General features: G+C 42.3%; 1 protein-coding gene across 1 annotated transcript in view; it reads right to left on the bottom strand.

Moving 5' to 3' along the window:
• The window catches only part of si:dkey-22o22.2 (neural-cadherin), a 96172-nt gene that overhangs the window by 32168 nt on the left and 43441 nt on the right, over window positions 1–20563 (bottom strand). The window contains 3 exon segments of the mRNA XM_059339069.1: window positions 2076–3075; window positions 3715–4344; window positions 9667–9950. Coding sequence (XP_059195052.1) covers window positions 2076–3075; window positions 3715–4344; window positions 9667–9950 — 1914 coding nt within the window.

Here is a 20563-nt window from a genome sequence, read left to right as displayed (position 1 = left end):
CTCTTATCAGCTATTTCTGTTGTTATCATTATAATTGTCCAAAAGACACAAAATGACAAAAAAAAAGACACAAAATGACTGTTTATGTGCCCGTCAAACCTGGGACTTAAGCTGGAGTTAATTGTTTGCTTCATGGCATGTTGCTGAGCTACGTGATGGATTCGTATTAGCGGGTTAATGTACTTTCATGTGGAAAGGCCCCGGAGAGGAAAATCCACTAAAAATACATTACAGAAAACCTTAGTTTTTCCAGCAAATTACAGGAGGCTGACAGTTGTTTTCTTCAATATCTTGTTCATTTTGATGCCTGGTACAACTAAAGGTACATTTGTTTGGACAAATATAATGATAACAACAAAAATAGCTGATAAGAGTTTAATTTAAGAGCTTATATCTAGACATTGTCCATGGTTTTATTCATAATGATTTTGGTTATAATGAAGAAAACCATGTTAACCATCTGGAGTCCACGAAAGCGCCGGAGCACAACTTCTTCATGACATCAAAATAAGACACAAAAATGACACAAAATGACTAGAAAAAAGACACAAAAATGACCAAAAAAGACACAAAATTACTAAAAAAAGACACAAAATGACCAGAAAAAGACACAACAGACACAAAATGACCAAAAAAGACACAAAAAAGACACAAAAAAGACACAAAAAAGACACAAAAAGGATTCAAAAATGGACAAAATAGAAAATAGCCCAAGACTCCATAGAGATCTAGAGAGTCTAGATATCAGCTCTTAAATTAAACTCTTATCAGCTATTTCTGTTATCATTATATTTGTCCAAAAGACACAAAAAGACACAAAATGACTAAAAAAAAGACACAAAATGACTGTTTATGTGCCCGTCAAACCTGGGACTTAAGCTGGAGTTAATTGTTTGCTTCATGGCATGTTGCTGAGCTACGTGATGGATTCGTATTAGCGGGTTAATGTACTTTCATGTGGAAAGGCCCCGGAGAGGAAAATCCACTAAAAATACATTACAGAAAACCTTAGTTTTTCCAGCAAATTACAGGAGGCTGGCAGATGGTATGAAGCGCTAAATAAGTGATGTAGGGCTGCGAGCAGTCGACTGTGATGAGTTCAGTCTTAACAACAGCAGCACAGAGCACTCAGGAGGTGGTGGGAGGGCCCCCAGGGGCCCCGAGGTTAGAGGAGCCCGTCTGAGACCAGCGAGACTCCCGTCAGACCAGCTGGTGAACTCTGAACCGGGACGACGAGCGGCAAATGTTCTCTTGTCCCTCTAGAAGTGCCACTTCTCAGAAGGTTCTCAGGTGTGAAATGAAAAACAGCGAGTGCACTCAGAGAAGCCTGCTGCCGCGTAAATGAAGGTTAACAAGGAAAAAAAATGGAAATATGTAAAAGGAAGTCATGGGCAGGGAGGAGAGTACAGGTACGTCTAAAAAAATTAGAATATCATGGAAAAAGTTCAATCATTTCAGAAAGTGAAACTGTGTTTAATTTACGGTAAAATACCATCAGCTGTGGTTGCCAGAACTTCACTGTAAAAAATACAGTGAGCGTGTGTTAATGTAAATATCAGCAAAATCTGTAATTTATACTGAATAATCCCATTACTTTTAAGATATTTGTGTCATCATGGTATTTCTCCATTCATTTTACATGAAAATATTTACAGCAAACTTCTTCATGACGTCAAAATAAGACACAAAAATGACACAAAAAGATACAAAAAGACATAAAATGACTTCAAAAAGACACAAAATGACTAGAAAAAAGACACAGAAGACACATAATGACACAAAAAAAACCAAAATGACAAAAAAGACACAAAACAAAAAAAGACACAAAAAAGACACAAAAAAGGCACAAAAAGACATGAAAAGGATTCAAAAATGGACAAAATAGTCCAAGACTCCATAAAGTTAAATGTCTAGATATCAGCTCTTACATTAAACTCTTATCAGTTATTTTTGTTGTTATGATTATATTTGTCCAACAAAATGTACCTTTAGTTGTACCAGACATCAAAATGAACAAGAAACTGAAGAAAACAAGGAGGTCTAATCATTTTTTCCATGACTGTAGTAAAACGTACCCTCATAGCTGTAGACGACGAAGTGTGTGTGTCCCGGGGAGTGGGGGTGGTCGTTCCTGTCGCCGATGACGACCGTCAGCGTGCCGGTGGAGCTCATTGGAGGAGAGCCGCTGTCAATCATGAGGATCGGGAGGCGGTACTCCTTCTGCCGCTCGCGGTCGAAGGTCCGGAGCGCCGTGACGGCTGCGCTGCCGTTCCGAAAGTCGGTCAAATTGAAGCTGGCGGCGTCGGAGGTGAGCATGAGCAGCCGGATGGAGAACGGCCCGCCGTTGGCGGAGGTGTCGCGGTCGGTGGCGTGGAGGAGGAAGGAGGTGTCGTTCATGCGGACCGGCTGCGGCGCCGCCGTGTTCTCCCAGACGACCGGCTCGTAGGCGACCTCGAACTCCGGCCCGTTGTCGTTGACGTCGAGGACGGTGACCATCACGATGGCGGTACCGGTCAGAGGCCGAGGACTCCCGGCGTCCACGGCGAGGACCATGATCCGGTGCTGCGAGATCTTCTCCCGGTCCAGAGAATCGGCCACGACCACCCAGCCGGACTGGTCCACCAGGAACTGGCCGTACGGGTCCGACTCTTTGGAGATGCTGTACGAGAAGCGTCCATTCTGGCCCGAGTCCAGATCAGAAGCGGTTACCTGGGCGACGATCGTCCCCACGGGAACGTCCTCGGACATGGCGGGCGCCTCGTAGAACTGCGGTAAGAAGACGGGGGCGTGGTCGTTGGCGTCCTCCACCTGGACGAGGCAGTGGGCCAGGCTGAAGAAGTCGGCGTCCTCGGCCTTCAGCGTCAGGTTGAAGGTCCTCTCGCGGGGCTTCTCGAAGTCCACCTTCTTCTTGAGCTTTATGACGCCGCGCCGGTTCACTTTGTCCGTCTCCACGAAGAACTTCCTGTCCTCGTCGCCGCCAACGATGCTGAAGGTGACCACGGCGTTCTCGCCTTCGTCTCCGTCCGTGGCAGAAACCACGAGAACCTCGCTGTTCACCTCCAGGTCCTCCGTCACCTGAACACCCAACAAAAACATTGGTTTTTAATTCATTGGTCAATTTTGTTTGTCAAGTTTTGGGCTGTTTTTCTCCCGTAACATGTCTTCTTGCAAAAAGAAGTGAAATTGTCTGAGTTGATCACAATCGGTGAATTTAAATCGATTCTAAAGGATAAAGAGATGGATGGATGGGTGGATGGATAGAGTGATGGATGGATGGATGGATGGATGGATAGGCAAGTTTTTCCACACAGAAAGTGTTTGTAATCTTTACTCAGGCTGTTTCTAAGTAATATTTATTTAATAGAACCACTTTAAAAAAAAAATTAAAATACACAAGTAAACTGCAGATTCACTGATTTCATTTTACATTACATTTTACTTGGAAATATCAACTAATGAAGCCAATGAACTGGTTTAGTGAATATTACTTGGAATTAATGATTCAATTTACAGATAAAACTGAGGACACATAATAACAAACAATCACTAAGTAATGCACTACAGAAAAAACGAAAATTTACTGAAAAACTGCTATTTTAAAGTAAAAGCACTGAATTCGTATTTCTTTGTAGAATTGATATAGATTGATTGAAATAATAATAACACTCCAAAAAATCCCTTTTTTTCAGTGTACAAGTTTTCTTGTGGCCTCACCTGAGCGCTGTAGAGCCTCTGGGTGAAGACGGGGGGATGGTCGTTGACGTCTGAAACCATGATGGTGGCCGTCCCCGTCCCCGCCAACCCCCCTCCGTCCCTCGCCTCCACCACCACCAGGTAGCGCTGCTCCGCCTCGCGGTCGAGGGAGCGCAGCACGGTGTAGATGGTGCCGGTGCTGGCGTTGATGGAGAACAGGTTGAGGTTGATCTCGTTGCGTACGTTCTTGATGATGCTGTAGGTCAGCATGGCGTTCTTGCCCTCGTTGGGGTCGTCCAGGTCCATGGCGCGCATCTCCATGACCGAGGTGTCGGCCGGCGAGTTCTCAGGCACTTGCCCGACAAAACACCCGTCGACCTCCAGCGCCGGGCACGGGAAGAAGGGCGCGTTGTCGTTGACGTCTCGGACCTCCAACAGCACGTCGGCGAACCCCGTGAGTCCCGCCCCGCCCTCGTCTGTGGCGAGGACGAGGAACCTCCAGGCCGGGCGCTCCTCGCGGTCCAGGCGCCGCTGGGCGTAGATTCTTCCCGTCCGTTCGTCGATGGTGAACTCACCACCGGCGCCCTGGCCATGGAGGGAGTAGCGCAGGGCGGTCTGGTCGGCCTCCTGGTCCGGATCTGTGGCGGAAACCTAGAAAGGACAAGAAAATAATCCAAAATGAGACATTTCTGATTTCTTTTACCACACAAACCTCTCAGCCTCCGGTAGACTATGGTAGACTATGGTAGACTCCGGTAGACTCCAGCAGACTCCGGTAGACTCCGGTAGACTCCGGTAGACTATGGTAGACTCCGGTAGACTATGAGACTATGGTAGACTATGGTAGACTCCGGTAGACTCCAGTAGACTCCGGTAGACTCCGGTAGACTCCGGTAGACTATGAGACTATGGTAGACTATGGTAGACTATGGTAGACTATGGTAGACTCCGGTAGACTCCGGTAGACTATGGTAGACTATGGTAGACTATGGTAGACTCCGGTAGACTCCAGTAGACTCCGGTAGACTCCGGTAGACTATGGTAGACTCAGGTAGACTATGAGACTATGGTAGACTATGGTAGACTCCGGTAGACTATGGTAGACTATGGTAGACTCCGGTAGACTATGAGACTATGGTAGACTATGGTAGACTCCGGTAGACTATGAGACTATGGTAGACTATGGTAGACTCCGGTAGACTATGGTAGACTATGGTAGACTCCGGTAGACTATGGTAAACTATGGTAGACTCCGGTAGACTATGGTAGACTATGGTAGACTCCGGTAGACTATGGTAGACTATGAGACTATGGTAGACTCCGGTAGACTCCGGTAGACTATGAGACTATGGTAGACTATGGTAGACTCCGGTAGACTATGGTAGACTATGGTAGACTATGGTAGACTCCGGTAGACTATGGTAGACTATGGTAGACTCCGGTAGACTATGGTAGACTATGGTAGACTATGATAGACTCCGGTAGACTATGGTAGACTATGGTAGACTCCGGTAGACTGTGGTAGACTATGGTAGACTCCGGTAGACTATGGCAGACTATGGTAGACTATGGTAGACTCCGGTAGACTATGGTAGGCTATGGTAGACTCCGGTAGACTATGGTAGACTATGGTAGACTCCGGTAGACTCCGGTAGACTATGGTAGACTATGGTAGACTCCGGTAGACTATGGTAGACTCCGGTAGACTCCGGTAGACTATGGTAGACTATGGTAGACTCCGGTAGACTATGGTAGACTCCGGTAGACTCCGGTAGACTATGGTAGACTCCGGTAGACTCCGGTAGACTATGGTAGACTATGGTAGACTCCAGTAGACAATCAGAAGTTAAAAGTATAATTTTAGGCTTTAAGCACTCATCCAAACGTGTTCTATCTTTTAATTTATGGTGATTGTAATGCGGTTTTTCTACCTTAAATGACTTGATCTAAAATATGTGAATTGCTTTTGTGTAACTGCAAAAAATGTGTATCTAAAAACAAGATAAAAACACTAAATCTGAGTGAAATGATCTTGCTGCATGGACACTTTACAAGATTTCTTAAATTAAGATTATTAAATCTAGAAATAAGCATGTTGAACACTTAAAAAAATGAATTAACTCTTAAAACAAGATAAATTATCTCACACTTCTAAATCTCTAAAGTTTTTTTTTGTTATCCTGGTAAGAAACAAATAATTTGCAGTGTATGAAACGCTTTTCCTCTTAAAAACTAGATGATTTATTGAGAATAACAACAGAGAAAAGTGACTCTTATAACTGCTTACATAGTTAAAAAGTCTTCCAGACACATTCAAAAACAACCAATATGTTAAAACAATCCCCCACAGAGCAGCAGCAGCACATTGTCTTGGTAATAAAATGGATTTCATTATACGAGTAATGAAACATGCTCGCTGACTTTCACTTTTTTTTTTTTTTTTTTTAGTGAGCTGGTCAAAGCGGCAACATTGACTTTTTAACTTCAATTGAATAACACTTTAAAGGAACCGTTTTTTGTTCTGTTTTGTTTTGTTTTTTTTCCTTATCAAAAAAACAGTCGAATTGCTTTTTCATTTTCATTATGTACAAATGTCAGGAGGAGCAGTGGGGGAGGCGGCGGGGAGCTGATTGCAGCTCTCAGGGAATAAACATTCCTCTGCTGCTGTTTGTCCTGTTTGCTTAATTAACCTGCCTGGCTGCTATCAGAGGGGACGCCAGCGCTCACATCTGTCACCGCGACAACCAACGCAATTAAAAGTTAATAGACGCCAACAAAAGCAAGAAGAGAAAAAAGTACACTTTTTTTTAGCCTTTCTTCTCCTCTTTTTCCTCACTGGAGGGTTTGTTTACAGAAGCCTTTGAAGTTTTCCTCCTCTTCATCCTCCTCCTTGTTGGCGCTCCCCCCTGACAGCGTGATGCAGGTAGACAATATTGAAGATGAGCGGTCGCGGCGTCACAGAGGAGGCTGCCGCCGCGCAGGTGAAGTCAGGAAATATTCATTTCAAATTGGATTTTCACCCTCCGTTCCCCTATCTGCTGGATTGTATTAACACACGGGGCTCAGAGCGGCCCGGGTCGGGAGGAGGAGGAGGAGGAGACTCTGGAGAGGAACCCAGCGTACATCAAATCAATTCCAGGAGGCGAGGAGGAGGTGGGGAGGAGGTGAGGGGGAAGGGCGGGGGGGGAGGTGACACGCGGCGCTCTGACGGGGGAAAACTCTCCGATCACTTCCACCTCTCTAATCTGATTTAGCTCGGCGACACACGCACATTACCGAGAATTACTGGGGAAAGGTGTGACGAAAGGAGCATGAAAGCCGAAGAAGAAGGTCGACCGACTTTCTGAGGTTCCTGGTTGGTTCCTTCCTGTCTGTCTGTCTGTCTGTCTGTCTGTCTGTTGAATGTGATATTGTGTGAAATAATGTCCCACATATGTGGCGTATTAGAGTTTTCATGTTCTATATTGGTGTTGCAATGAATTAGATTCAATAAGTCGTCTTCAAAAAGTAATTTCTATTAAAAACGTATTGTATAAAGACCTATAAAGGCCGTTTTCTCAAAATTATTTTTTTCTCAAAAATCTCAACTTCAGCTCTACTAACAGACACCAAACTGACCAGTTGATTTATACATTTTTTTCCTGAAAACATGACGAAAAGGAATCTCTTTTATGGCCTTAGACAGTATTTCCCCTATCAGATTGTTAAATTCACTGAAAGTTATCATTCTGTTGCAGCGTGTAGTAAAGCTCCCACTCTCCTGCACAATATTATGTGTTTTACATGTTCTTTAATGTCGTCCCGCTTATCCGGGGCCGGGTCGCGGGGGCAGTAGGATAAGCAGGACATTCTATTAAAAACGTATTGTATAAAAACCTGTTTTTTTTTCTTGGGGAAAACTCTCCGATCACTTCCACCTCTCTAATCTGATTTAGCTCGGCGACACACGCACATTACCGTGAATTACCGGGGAAAGGTGTGACAAAAGGAGCATGAAAGCCGAAGAAGAAGGTCGACCGACTTTCTGAACTTCCTGGTTGGTTCCTTCCTGTCTGTCTGTCTGTCTGTCTGTCTGTCTGTCTGCAGGTTTCTGGGTCTGTTGAATGTGATATTGTGTGAAACAATGTCTCATTGTTGAAGTGTTGCTCCGGGCTGCTTCACCTCTTAGCTTGCAGCACGACCGATACGGTTAAATTCACTAAAAGTTATTGTCTATTGCAGTATGTAGCAAAGCTCCCACTCTCCTGCACAATAATGACAATAATAACAACAATTATTTGTTTTGCATGTTCTATATTGTTGTTGCAATAAATTAGATTAAATAAGTCGTCTTCAAAAAGTAATTTCTATTAAAAACGTATAGTATAAAGACCTATAAAGGCCGTTTTCTCGAAATGAGTTTTTTCTCATAAATCTCAACTTCAGCTCCACTTACAGACACCAAACTGACCAGTTTTATTCCTGACTATATTCTGAAGGTTTTTTTACAATCATACATACCCAGATTTATACTTTTTGTTCATCAAAAAATGACAAAATTGTAGTTTATTTATGGCTTTTGATGAAAGAATACATCCCTAATTCCTTCTGTAAAACACTTTGAATCTAATACATCGACAATAATAAAATCTCAGTTCCTGGTTCCTTCCTGTCTGTCTGTCTGCAGGTTTGTGGCTCTGTTGAATGTGATACTGTGTGAAACAGTGTGTCCACATGTGTTGTGTTAGTGAGCTGTGAGGCGTCGCTCCGGGTGCTTCAGCTCTCCGTTTGCAGCGTGACCAACATTATTAGATTTGTCGGTGTTAAACCTGATACACCTTCACATGTTGCTGATAGAAAGTGACACTTTTCACAACAAGCTGCTGCTGCTTCCTCATGTTTAGATTTCTATCAGACACCTGATCGGGGTTTTTATTTAGAGCTTAACACGGGAAACAGAAAACATGCTATTAAAACATTCTGTATCTGCAGGGTCACACGGGGGCTGCAGCGTATCCCAGCATGCACTGGGCTAAGGGGAGAGGACAGTTCAAGTTAGATCGACTTCAGCTCCGTTCACGCTGCAGGTCTTGATGCTCAATTTGGATTTTTTTGCTCAGATGTTCAGATTTAACAATAACAGAGACGTGACATGCAAATTTACTGAATTGATTTGGGGGAAAAGATTAAACTTTACATGTAGCTGGGCGGCAAAAAAGGGAAAATGTGGAAAAAAGTGGAAAGAATTACAAGCCGTGTTTCCATCAATGAATTTCTCTGCTACACAAGATTCTCATGAGAAAAATGTGATGGAAACACAAACATTGGATAAAACTTTTGCATGTGCATAAAAGTTTTTACACTTGCTTGAGATGGCTTTTGTATTTTTCTTCCTGAAAAATAGTTAATGCACTAAACAGTAGATGGAAAAACTTTTCCTGAATAAGTTCTGAAACATTTAATTCACATGACTGATCAGCTGTTAAAAAAACAGCAGGAATTTCACAATTATGGCTTCCATCTAAGTTAGAAGTTGGAAAATATGCCAAAAAATTATGATCTGGTCAAAATACTCACTTGTCGCTAATCTTTGACATGTCCAAGACTGTGATAAAAACAAATGTCCCAGGCAAGAAATATTTGTTATTTGGAAATTAACTCAATGTTTTGTGTTTTTTCTTTGAAAAAGCAATCAAACTGGCATTTAAAGGGTTAAAATGCCAAAAATGTTAAAACATTTGGTAGTTTTGAGCAGGGCGGACATTGTTTTAGAGGTTTATGCAGAAAAAATCTGCAGGAATTTCACAATTATGGCTTCCATCTAAGTTGGAAGTTGGAAAATATGCAAAAATATGATGATATGGTCAAAAAACTCACATTAATAAACACGTCTGGAGTGAGTTTTGCTGCCATATTAAACCTCTTAAACTCCTTTTAACTACGTTTAAACTATGTTTAAACTTAGTTTAAGTGAATACAAACGTGAGCTCTGACCTCCAGGATGAAGACGGGCAGCTGCGTGAGCTCCTCGGTCACGGCGGCGTGGTACTCCGTCTGGCTGAAGACGGGCGCCTCGTCGTTGCGGTTGACCACCTGAACCACCACCAGCGTCTCGTTCTCCCACTTCCCGTCGGAGGCGACCAGCCGCAGCTCGTAGCGCTGCTCCAGCTCGTAGTCCAGCGGCTGGGCCACGAAGATGGTGCCCACCTCGGGCTCCACGTCGAAGGTCCCCATGGCGTTCCCCGCCGTGATCTGGTAGCGCAGCTTGGCGTTGGCGCCTGGAGGAGGAAGTGGAGACCAGCTGACTGTTAACCTTCTGGTGTCACTCGAGGGACGCTTTCAACCAAATTTGTCCTTTTTCACTTTTGTTTTGGCAGTAACTTTAGCTGTGATACTGCAAATGGCATGGTTTTTGGAAGAGGGTTTTTTTCTTGATATATTTTGGAGTTAAAATTTCAATTTTTCTAATGGGTCTATAATACAGTGTATTTAAATTTACTACCCTTTAAGGACAAGAGGGCCAGAAAGAACTGCAGAAGAATGATGGAGAGAGTGAAGGCAGAAAGGGAACAACTCCTTCTCTTCATGTTTCTCCGTAGAAAGTGATCAGTAAGGCGAGGGGAGCTGTTAATACACCTCAGTGACCCGCCAAAATAAAGTCCATGTACAACAAACCAGTTTAGTTGGTTTGATTCAGATCAAACTGGTTTTAGCTCGTAGACTGGACCGATAACACCAGAAATCTGCGTTCTAGGGGAAGTAGCCCTGGGTTTACCCATGATGCCTTGCACGCTCGATTTGGTTTGGAACTGCAAGGCAGCATGGCGTCCATGTCTGATTCTTATCCTGCTTTAGATATCCAATCACAGAACGAGGAGGGACGGAGAGACGATGACGCGTACTATTGGACAGACAGAAGCTTGTAGTTTTCTTACGGATCCAACATGGCTGCAGCAGACGCCAAGCTCTCTGTGGATCTAGCTGTAGAAAGTGTTCTAGATAGTTTAGAGACAACGTTTATTTTAAAAGAAGAAGAACGTTTGGCTTTACACTCCTTTATCACCCCCAAAAAAGATGTTTTAGCCTTACTGAGAAACAGGATTTGGCAAAAGTCTAATGTACCAATTAGCACTGTTAGCGGCTAAGCTAACAGGGTTTAGTGAGACCGCGGTCGTTGTGGCTGTGGACTCTTGGGCGACTATCACTCCTAATAATGCTAACCTCTCTGATATGCTCGTTGTTTTTTTGGAAAAATATATATCTGTCTGAAGAGTGCATATGGAGTGTCCTTCTTCCTTCATATATATTTTGCACAAACGGCGATAATCATTCGGCGGCATCGTTGGCTAAGAGCTACCTACAGACGCTTTGATAGACAATCTAAGCGCCCAATAAACGGCTCCGGAGGGTCGTAAACCACACCTCCTCTACGGAGAAATGAACGGCTGGTCTCCAGACTAGATCTCATTTGTGATGTAGGGTTAGCGTTAGCCAGGCTATAGCAGGTTAGCGGCTAGCTGCTGTTGTGAAGATGCACAGATTTTTTTTTTCTATAAATCTTTGTGGTGAAAAGACGAGAGGAAGGAATCAAAGATGGCGAGCAGAGAAGCAAAGAAACACAGACATTTGGGTATATAAGGGTTACAAGTGTGTGTGTGTGTGTGTGTGTGTGTGTGTGTGTGTGAGACCTCTAATGAGCCCCTCTGTGAGACAGACGCATGTTTTCCTCCCAAATTTTTGATATCTGCTGCAGCTGTCCACACGGGTCATCACTGTGTGTGTGTGTGTGTGTGTGTGTGTGTGTGTGTGTGCGTGTGTGTGTGCGTGTGTGTGTACATGTGTATGTGCATGTTCCTGCTGCCAATCAAACACTTGTTTTTCTGCTGCATGGAAATCTGCTCCAATATCACTCAAAAAAAAAGACAAAAAAAAAGTGTCTTTTCACAATAAGAGCCCCGGTGTGGGCGGTGACGGACAGCTCAATGTTTCCTCATGTTGTTGTGTCACATTCATGAGATTACACAGGATGTTTTGTTTATTAGAAGTCTGGTGTAAATAAACAGACAGTCTCGTGTCTCTGAGGAGTGAAGACCTCCGGCAAGGTCCAACACTTTCTCTCACTGAGAACAAACGTGAAAAATAATCTGCTCTGTGATTCAGATCTGCTCCAACATCTAATGACTAAAAACACTTGAATTCACTACATTAAGGATGAAAATGTCCAAAAAGACGCCATAAAAACTTTACAGATTCATATTTTTTTCTACTTTTTTTGCATTAATCTCTTAAACAACTTCCACCTTACTCAAAACTACCAAACATTCAAAGATTTTTGGCGTTTTTAACCCTTTAAATGCCAGTTTGATTGCATGATGTCACTATTTTTCAAAGAAAAAACAAACAAAAATGATTAACTATTTTCCATATAATAAATATTTTTTTAATTGGGGCCTTGGATATGTCAAAGATTAGCAACAAAATTGATTTTGATGCATTTTTAGTTTTTGTGTCGTGTCAGATTTAAAATGTAAAACTCTTTCTGGCCACTAGATGGCAGACATGTCCACTTCCAAAAAACGTGATAAATACTTTACAGATTTATATATTTTCTTCTACTTTTTTCTGCATAAATCTCTTAAACAACTTCCGCCCTGTTCAAAACTAACAAATGTTTAAACATTTTTGGCATTTTAACCCTTAAGAAGCCAGTTTGGTTACTCTATCACTGATGTATTTTATATAAAAAAACAAAAAAACAATAATAATCTGTTAAGTTTTATCGCATTTTTTTAGGAAGTGGACATATTTGGCTTTAAAGCGAAGGGAGGATTCATTTTCTCTCTTTATATAGTAAATATCTGGTTTGGAGAAAAAAAAAACTGGTGCAATGTTCATTTTTCATTTGCACACACCCCATGAAGCTGTATGGCAAATGACAAAATTTAATTTAAGACATTTATTTTACATTTTTCTACTATTTTATTCATATATTTCACCACTTTTGTGAACCTTAGACTTTGGTGAATTCATTTCAAGCACCCAAACACCTGAGTAAAGGTTTGATTTCATAAGAGATTTGAAGAATTTTAAAAAGCAGAATTAATTTTTTTTCAGCCTTTGGGCCAAATCATCTCTTCAAACATTGCTGTAGGACAAATGTGGCTTCACTCTCCTGAACGCTGAGTTTGTTCTGCACATTTACATATCAAACACTTTAATATTATGTTTTATGTAAGTTCCCTTAAAAGGGGAATTTATGAAAGTATGCAAAAATATAGAAAATAAAATATAGCCTCAGTCTCCAAGGCTCCTCTTTCCTCTGTCCTTATCTCCTCCAACCTTCCTCTTCTCCTCACTTCCTCCTCTCCTTTCCTCTCTCCTCCTCTTGTTCCCTAAACTCCTCTCTCCTTATCGCACTTACCTCCTCCTATCCTCCCTCAACTCCTCACTTCCTCCTCTCTCTTCTTGATGCTTTCCTCAGTTCTCGTCTCCTCCTCTCTTTTTATTTCCTCTCTCATCCTCTTGTTCCCTTAGCTCCTCTTTCCTCAATCCTTATCTCCTCCAACCTCGTTCTTCTCCTCACTTCCTCCTCTCCTTTCCTCTCTTCTACCTTCTCTCTCCTCCTCTTGTTCCCTTAACTCCTCTTTCCTTGCACTGATCTCCTCTCATCTTGCTCCTTTCTCCTCCTCATTTCCACTAAATTCCTCTTTTCCTCAGTCCTTATCTCCTCCTATCCTTCCTCTTCTACTCACTCCCTCCTCTCCTTTCCTCTCTTCAACTTTCTGTCTCCTCCTCTTGTTCCCTAAACTCCTTTTTCCTTACACTTATCTCCTCCTATGCTCCCTCAACTCCTCACTTCCTCCTCTCTTCTTGTTCCTCTCTCCTCCTCATTTTCCCTAAATGTACCTTTCCTCAGTCCTCGTCTCCTCCTCTCTTTTTATTTCCTCTCTCATCCTCTTGTTCCCTAGCTCCTCTTTCCTCAATCCTTATCTCCTCCAACCTCCCTCCTCTCCTCACTTCCTCCTCTCCTTTCCTCTCTTCTACCTTCTCTCGCCTCCTCTTGTTCCCTACACTCCTCTTTCCTTGCACTGATCTCCTCCTATCCTCCTCTCATCTTGCTCCTTTCTCTTCCTCTTTTCCACTCTTTTCCTCAGTCCTTATCTCCTCCCTTGTCTCCTCACTTCCTCCTTTCCTTCCTCCTTTCATCTCCTAGCTCTCTTCTTGCTCCTCTCTCCTCCTCTTGATCCCTAAACTCCTCTTTTCTTGCTGCTTTCTCCTCCTCATTTTCACTAAAATTCTCTTTCCTCAGTTCTTATCTCCTCACTTCCTCCTCTCCTGATGAAGTGAAGAAATGCAGACACACACACACACACACACACACACACACACACACCCATCCAGATGCATGTTGGGGGCCCAGAGGCAGGTCTGTCAGGCTCCGGCCTGCTCTCTGTTTACCGGCTCCAAGGAGACTTTAGGAGACAAACACCATCTGTAGAGACATGGAGGACCTTCATTACCACACCGGAGAGAGTGTGTGTGTGTGTGTGTGTGTGTGTGTGTGTGTGTGTGTGTACGAGGAGAAGCTTAAGTGCAGCGGTCCGTCACAGCCTCCGAGCACGATCTGTCGTGACACCGTGGCTCTGAGTGTGTGTGTGTAAATGTGAGTGTGTGTGTGTAAATGTGAGTGTGTGTGTGTGTGTGTGTGTGTGTGTGTGTGTGTGTGTGAATGTGAGTGTGTGTGTGTAAATGTGTGTGAGGGGAGTAGCTCCAGCGGTTTTGTGCCTCCGGCAGCCTCCCTAATGATCAGTCTGGCCATATGGTGTTGCCCTCTTAACACACACACACACACACACACACACACACACACACACACACTGGGGGATAGGGCTGATTTAATTCGGAGCCTGGCAGGAGCCCCCCCCCCAGGTCAGATGTGGTCCGGAGGGGAAGTGTTCCCTGAGCGCTGACTGCAGGTCGACTCTGAAGGACTTCAGCTCATCACTGGAGGAAAGTTTCATCTGGATTTAAGAACCCGCATTAGGAAATGTATCACATGTTGTGGACTCAGATGGCTGCTAGAGATACTGGAGCCTTTTTAAATTCAGTCGGCTGAACTGGGCAGAAACCCAGAGTGGCGACGAGGGAGAAACATGAAGCACTGCAGGTTTCAGATGGGAGATTCTGGGATAAATATGACCTCATGATTAACAATATGAGCCTGAAAATTACTCAATGTGAACCTTTGGTCCTTGACTACAAGCTGAAGAAAGATTTATGCGTCTTTAAAAAGGTACAAAGTGTTTTTTCTTCCACCGTGAGTGTGTGTTTGGTATCAAGAGTGACAAAGTCCGTCAGGGAGTTAGTAGATGGATGAATCAAAAGTTGGGAAATATGCATAAAAATGATGATGAATCAAAAAATATGACCTCATAATTAACAATATGTACTTTTGGCCATTGACTACAAGCTAAAGAAAGATTTATGCCTCTTTGATGAGGTACAAAGTGTTTATTTCTTCCACTGTTTTTGAGTGTGTTTGGTAGAAAGAGCGACAAAGTCCAGCAGGGAGTTTATGGATGAATTAAAAAAAATGGCCTCATAAATAATAATATGTGCCTGCAAATTACTCACTGTGTACTTTTGGGCCTGGACTCCATGTTGAAGAAAGACCTTTTTTTTCCCCCACTGTGAGTGGATGGTTGTGTGTTTTCGGTATAAAGAGTGACAAAGTCTGGCAGAGAGTTGATGAATAAATGATTAAAGCAATATGCCCTAATAATTAACAATATGTGCCTGCAAACAACTTAATGTGGACTTTTGACCCTTGAGTACAAGCTGAAGAAAGATTTATGCTCACTGTGTCTGTGTGTGTTTGGTATAAAGAGCGACAAAGTCCGACAGTGAGTTGGTGAATAGATGAATCAAAAAATTTGGCCTCATAAATAACAATATGGGCCTGCAAATTACTCAATGTGAGCCTTAGACCCTTAACTACAAGCTAAAGAAAGAATTATCCTTTTTTTAAAAGTACAATAGGTTATTTTTCTCTTCTGCTGTGAGAGTGTATTTGGTATAAAGAGCGACAAAGTCCGTCAGGGACTGGCATAATTTTGTTTTGCACAGTTTGAGTTTTTGTGTCTTTTGGTAATTGTGTGTCTTTTTAGCCATTTCGTATGTTGTTTTGTCATTTTTACATTTTTTAAATTTTTTTGGGTAATGCATCTTTTTTTAGCCATTTTGTGTCCTTTTTTTGCTGTTGCCATTTTTACATCATTTTGGGTATTTTTGTTTCTTTTGGTCATTTTGTGTGGATTTTTGTTGTCATTTTGAGGCTTTTTTTGCCATTTTGTGTCTTTTGATTGAAAATATGACATCATCTACTAAGTTATTTTGAAGTTAAAAAAATATATTTTCATGCCTGTGACATCATCTACTGTCAAATCATCACATCAGCATATTTGAGAGGTGTATTTAGTTACTTTTCACCTTTATTTATTTTCACGTTTTATTCTATTTGAGTTTATTTTATTTTTTTTAGCCATTTTGTGCCTTTTTGTCATTTCTACATATATTTTGGTAATTTTGTATCTTTTCTTTACATTTTCCTGCATGTATTTCAGAATAAAAGTCTTATCTTAACGAATGAATGGATACTGTCTGCAGAATCGCTCCAATGCTAGTGACCTTTCACCTTTATTCATCATAACACATTATTCTGTTTGACTCAGTCATCATCATTAGCTTGTGTTTGCAGTATAACACACATTATTATATGAGCAATCACACACACACACTCACACTCACCCCTCAGTATCACTCAGCCTCACTGCGGCAGCTTGTGTGTGTGTGTGTGTGTGTGTGTGTGTGTGTGTGTGTGTGTGTTAAACCCCGGGGCGACACTAAACTGAAACACCAAACTCAGCGGAATTATAAAAACGTCTCTTGATCTCATTACCAGACGCTCTTAGTTCGGCACATTTTCCACTCGGAGGACCGAACGGATCCAGAAAACACGACAAAAGCTGCTGCTGCTGCGCCTAATCAGCTTTAGGAAACACCCCCCTCACACACACACACACACACACACACACACACACACACCTTTGATTATTCCGACTGAAATAAAAGCAGGAATGTGTGTGTGTGGTTGTGTTTGTCTGACCTCCTGTTTATGTCTGGACGGAAGGTCACTGGTGCTCCAACACCTGTCAGACACACACACACACACACACACACACACACACACACACACACACACACACTGCAGCCAAGGTGACGGTGCAGTCGGAGGATAAAACCTTCAGGTGAGTTTACGGCTCAGATCATCAAACCTCAGATTGGATTTTAACTCTTTCACCTCCTTCTCCTTCACACTAACACACCACACCTCCTATATATATATATTATATATATATATATATATATATATATATATATATATATATATTATATACAGAGAGTATGTGATACTAAAACACTACTGACGATGTGTTTGTCCTTCACTAAATGTTTGTTGGGTGTCCTCTACACTGAAAGAAAAAAGTTTTTTTCCCCTGAAATTTACTGTATTATTTTACATTTATGTTTCTCGTCTTTTTCTTTTTTCTTTTGTCATTTTTACATATTTTGTGTCTTTTTTGGTAATTCTTTGTCTTTTTTTTTTAGCCATTTCTGCCTTCTTTGTTAATTTTTACATTTTTTTGGTGATTTTGTTTCCTTTCATGTTTTTTTTCTTCTTCTTTTTTATTTATTTTTATTTTTTACATATTTTTGTTTATTTTATTTTTTTTTAACCATTTTGTGTCTTTTTTTTAGATTTGTGTCTTTTTAGCCATTTTTTTAAATATAATTTTTAATTTTTTTTGTTAATTTTGTCTCTTTTTTGGTCATTTTTACATATTTTTTGGTCATTTTGTGTCTTTTTTTTATCAATTTTGTGTCTTTTGGGTAATTTTTTTAAGCCATTTTGTGTCTTTTGTGTTATTCTACATATTTATATTTTAAAATACAGATATTTACTTTATTTTAACAACTCTTTAAACTAACTTTTGCCGGCAGATTTTATTTACTTTTCTTCCAGTGTACATTAGTCATGTGACTGGTGGAAATGTTTCCATTAATAATCTTTATGACGCCTCAGCTAGTTTTAATGTATCTGAGTGCTGACTCAGCAGGGATGGTCTCCTGTTGAGGGTTTTGGGGTCTGAAGCTGAAGTGACTCGTTGTGGCCCCCCAGTGGTTGGGGGTGTTGGGGTGTTAGTTAATGACTGCGGGGGGTCCCTGAGAGACTCAGACTGGGGATAAAACGTCTCCGGTTGGAGGAATCAGCAGCAGTTTGCTACCTTAGCATTTCTTAATCCGTGTTCAGCGTCTTCCTGGAGCTCTCAGGGATCCGTCTGACGGGAATAAACACTAAATCTAGACCAACAACAACGACAACAACAACAACTACTGCTGCACATTACACTAACAGAAACAGAAAAACAGCAGCTGAGAGTCAGAGAAATATAAAGCAAAGCAGATTTAAACCTCTGGAGTCTCTGTGGTGGTCAGAGCCTCAGTTTCTGTTTATAATCATAAAAACATCTGACAGCTTCAACACAATTATTCTGTTATTTAAGATTCATCTGAAACATCACAGCAACATCTGACACACAGTCAGAATGTGTTTAGTTTGAATCACATTTAAATGATTTAAATGTGACTAAATCACAACAAGATCTCCAACCTGAACGACAGAACAGGTTGTTTGTCAGCACCACCCAACACCACCCAAAACCAACCGAAACCACCCAACACCACCCAAAACCAACCAAAACCACCCAACACCACCCAAAACCAACCGAAACCACCCAAAAAAACCCAAAACCACCCAACACCACCCACAACCAACTGAAACCACACAAAAAAAACCAAAACCACCCAACACCACCCAAAACCAACCGAAGCCAACCAAAATGACCCAAAACCACCTAAAACCAACCGAAACCAGCCAAAACCACCCGAAACCAGCCAAAACCACCCGAAACCAGCCAAAATGACCCAAAACCAACCGAAACCAACCAAAATGACCCAAAACCACCCTCTTTTTTGGCCATTTTGTGTCTCTTTTCTGTCATATTTACAATTTTTGTTTTTTTTCCTGTCATTTTTACACATTTCTGGTTCGTTTGTATCTTTTTGGGCCATTTGGTGTCCTTTTTAGTCAATTTGTATTTTTCTGTTATTTTATATCTTTTTTGGTAATGTTCTGTTTTTTTGGGTCAGTTTGTCATTTTTTGTAATTTGTACGTCTTTTTTGTGGTAATTTTATCTCTTTCCGCCATTTTGTTCTCTTTTCTGTCATTTTTACAATTTTTTGTCTTTTTATATGTTTTCTTGTGGTTATTTTGTTTATTTTGGTTGTTTTGTGTCTTTTTTGTACTTCAAACATCATTTTTTGTGGTAATTTTGAGTCTCTTCTGATCTCTTCTGATAATGTTAGTCTCCTGGGTTTCTTTGAGCCGTCCATCGCTGCCTGTTCTCCTGCAGCCGACAGAGTGAAACACTCCTCCGACTCTCAGACGTTTGGCTGAACTCCATCCTGCTTCTTCTTCTTCTTCTTCCTTTTGTTTAGTCTCACATGTTGTTAGCTGAGTTCAGTCTGAACTCTCCTCCTGTTTCTATTTTTAACACGTACAGTAAATGGCTGGATTCTAAAAAATCTGATCAAACTGTGGAAGAAAAAGTTTGGAGACGAGCGGCGTGAAGTTTGGGGACGTCCTCAGGGAATCAGAGCGAGAGAGCGAGAGAGCGAGTGAGCGAGAGAGCGAGAGAGCGAGAGAGGAGAACGTGGAGACGGAGCGGAGCGAAGGATGAGGAGAACAGAACAAATAAAAGGTTAAAAGATTAAAAAAAGAAAATAAATAATCAGACGTCACTCTCTCTTTCCTTCACAAAAGAAAACCCCCGAGGCTCCAACAGCCGTCATTAACGGGGAGAGAGAGAGAGAGAGAGAGAGAGAGAGAGAGAGAGAGAGAGAGAGGGAGAGAGAGAGAGAGAGAGAGACTTGTTGTTTTTTCTCGCCTCCTGCTGCTTGTTGGTTGGAGAGCGGAGGAGGAGGAGGAGGAGGAGGAGGAGGAATGAGGGACAAACACAAACAAAGAGACAAACATCAACAGAGACGACCTCAAGGGAGCAACGACACTCACTAACGAGCTGTGACAGCAAGAGGAGGAGGAGGAGGAGGAGAGGAGAGGAGAGGAGAGGAGAGGAGAGGAGAGGAGAGGAAAGGAAAGGAAAGGAAAGGAAAGGAGAGGAAGTGAGGAGTTGAGGGAGGATAGGAGGAGATCAGTGCAAGGAGTTGCACAAGGAGTTTAGGGAACAAGACGAGGTGAGAGGAGCAAGAACAGAGCTAGGAGATGAAAGGAAAAGGAAACGAGGAAGGTAGGAGAGGAGAGGAGAGGAGAGGAAAGGAGGAGGAGGAGGAGGAGGAGGAGAGGATGAGGGGAGAGGAGAGGAAGAGAGAGAGAAATAGGAGGAAGAGGAGGAGGAGGAGGGGAGGAAAGGAAAGGAAAGGAGAGGAGAGAAAGGGAGAGAGTAGAGGAGAGGAGGAGGAGGAGGAGGTGAGAGGAGAAGAGGAGAAGAGGGGGGAGAGGAGAAGAGGAGAGGAAGTGAGGAGTTGAGGGAGGATAGGAGGAGATCAGTGCAGAGGAGTTTAGGGAACAAGAGGAGGGGAGAGGAGCAAGAAGAGAGCTAGGAGATGAAAGGAAAAGGAAACGAGGTAGGTAGTAGAGGAAAGGAGGAAGGAGGAGGAGGAGGAGAGGAGAGGATGAGTAAAGGGAGGAGGACGGTAAGAGAAAGAGAGAACAAAGAAAAAATGAAGAGAAAAAAGAGAGAAGAACCAAAA

The sequence above is a fragment of the Centropristis striata genome, chromosome 8, assembly GCF_030273125.1.
Source record: "Centropristis striata isolate RG_2023a ecotype Rhode Island chromosome 8, C.striata_1.0, whole genome shotgun sequence".
Taxonomy (NCBI): domain Eukaryota; kingdom Metazoa; phylum Chordata; class Actinopteri; order Perciformes; family Serranidae; genus Centropristis; species Centropristis striata.
The sequence above is the reverse complement of the archived record's forward strand: the minus strand, read 5'-3'. Positions and strand labels throughout refer to the sequence as shown.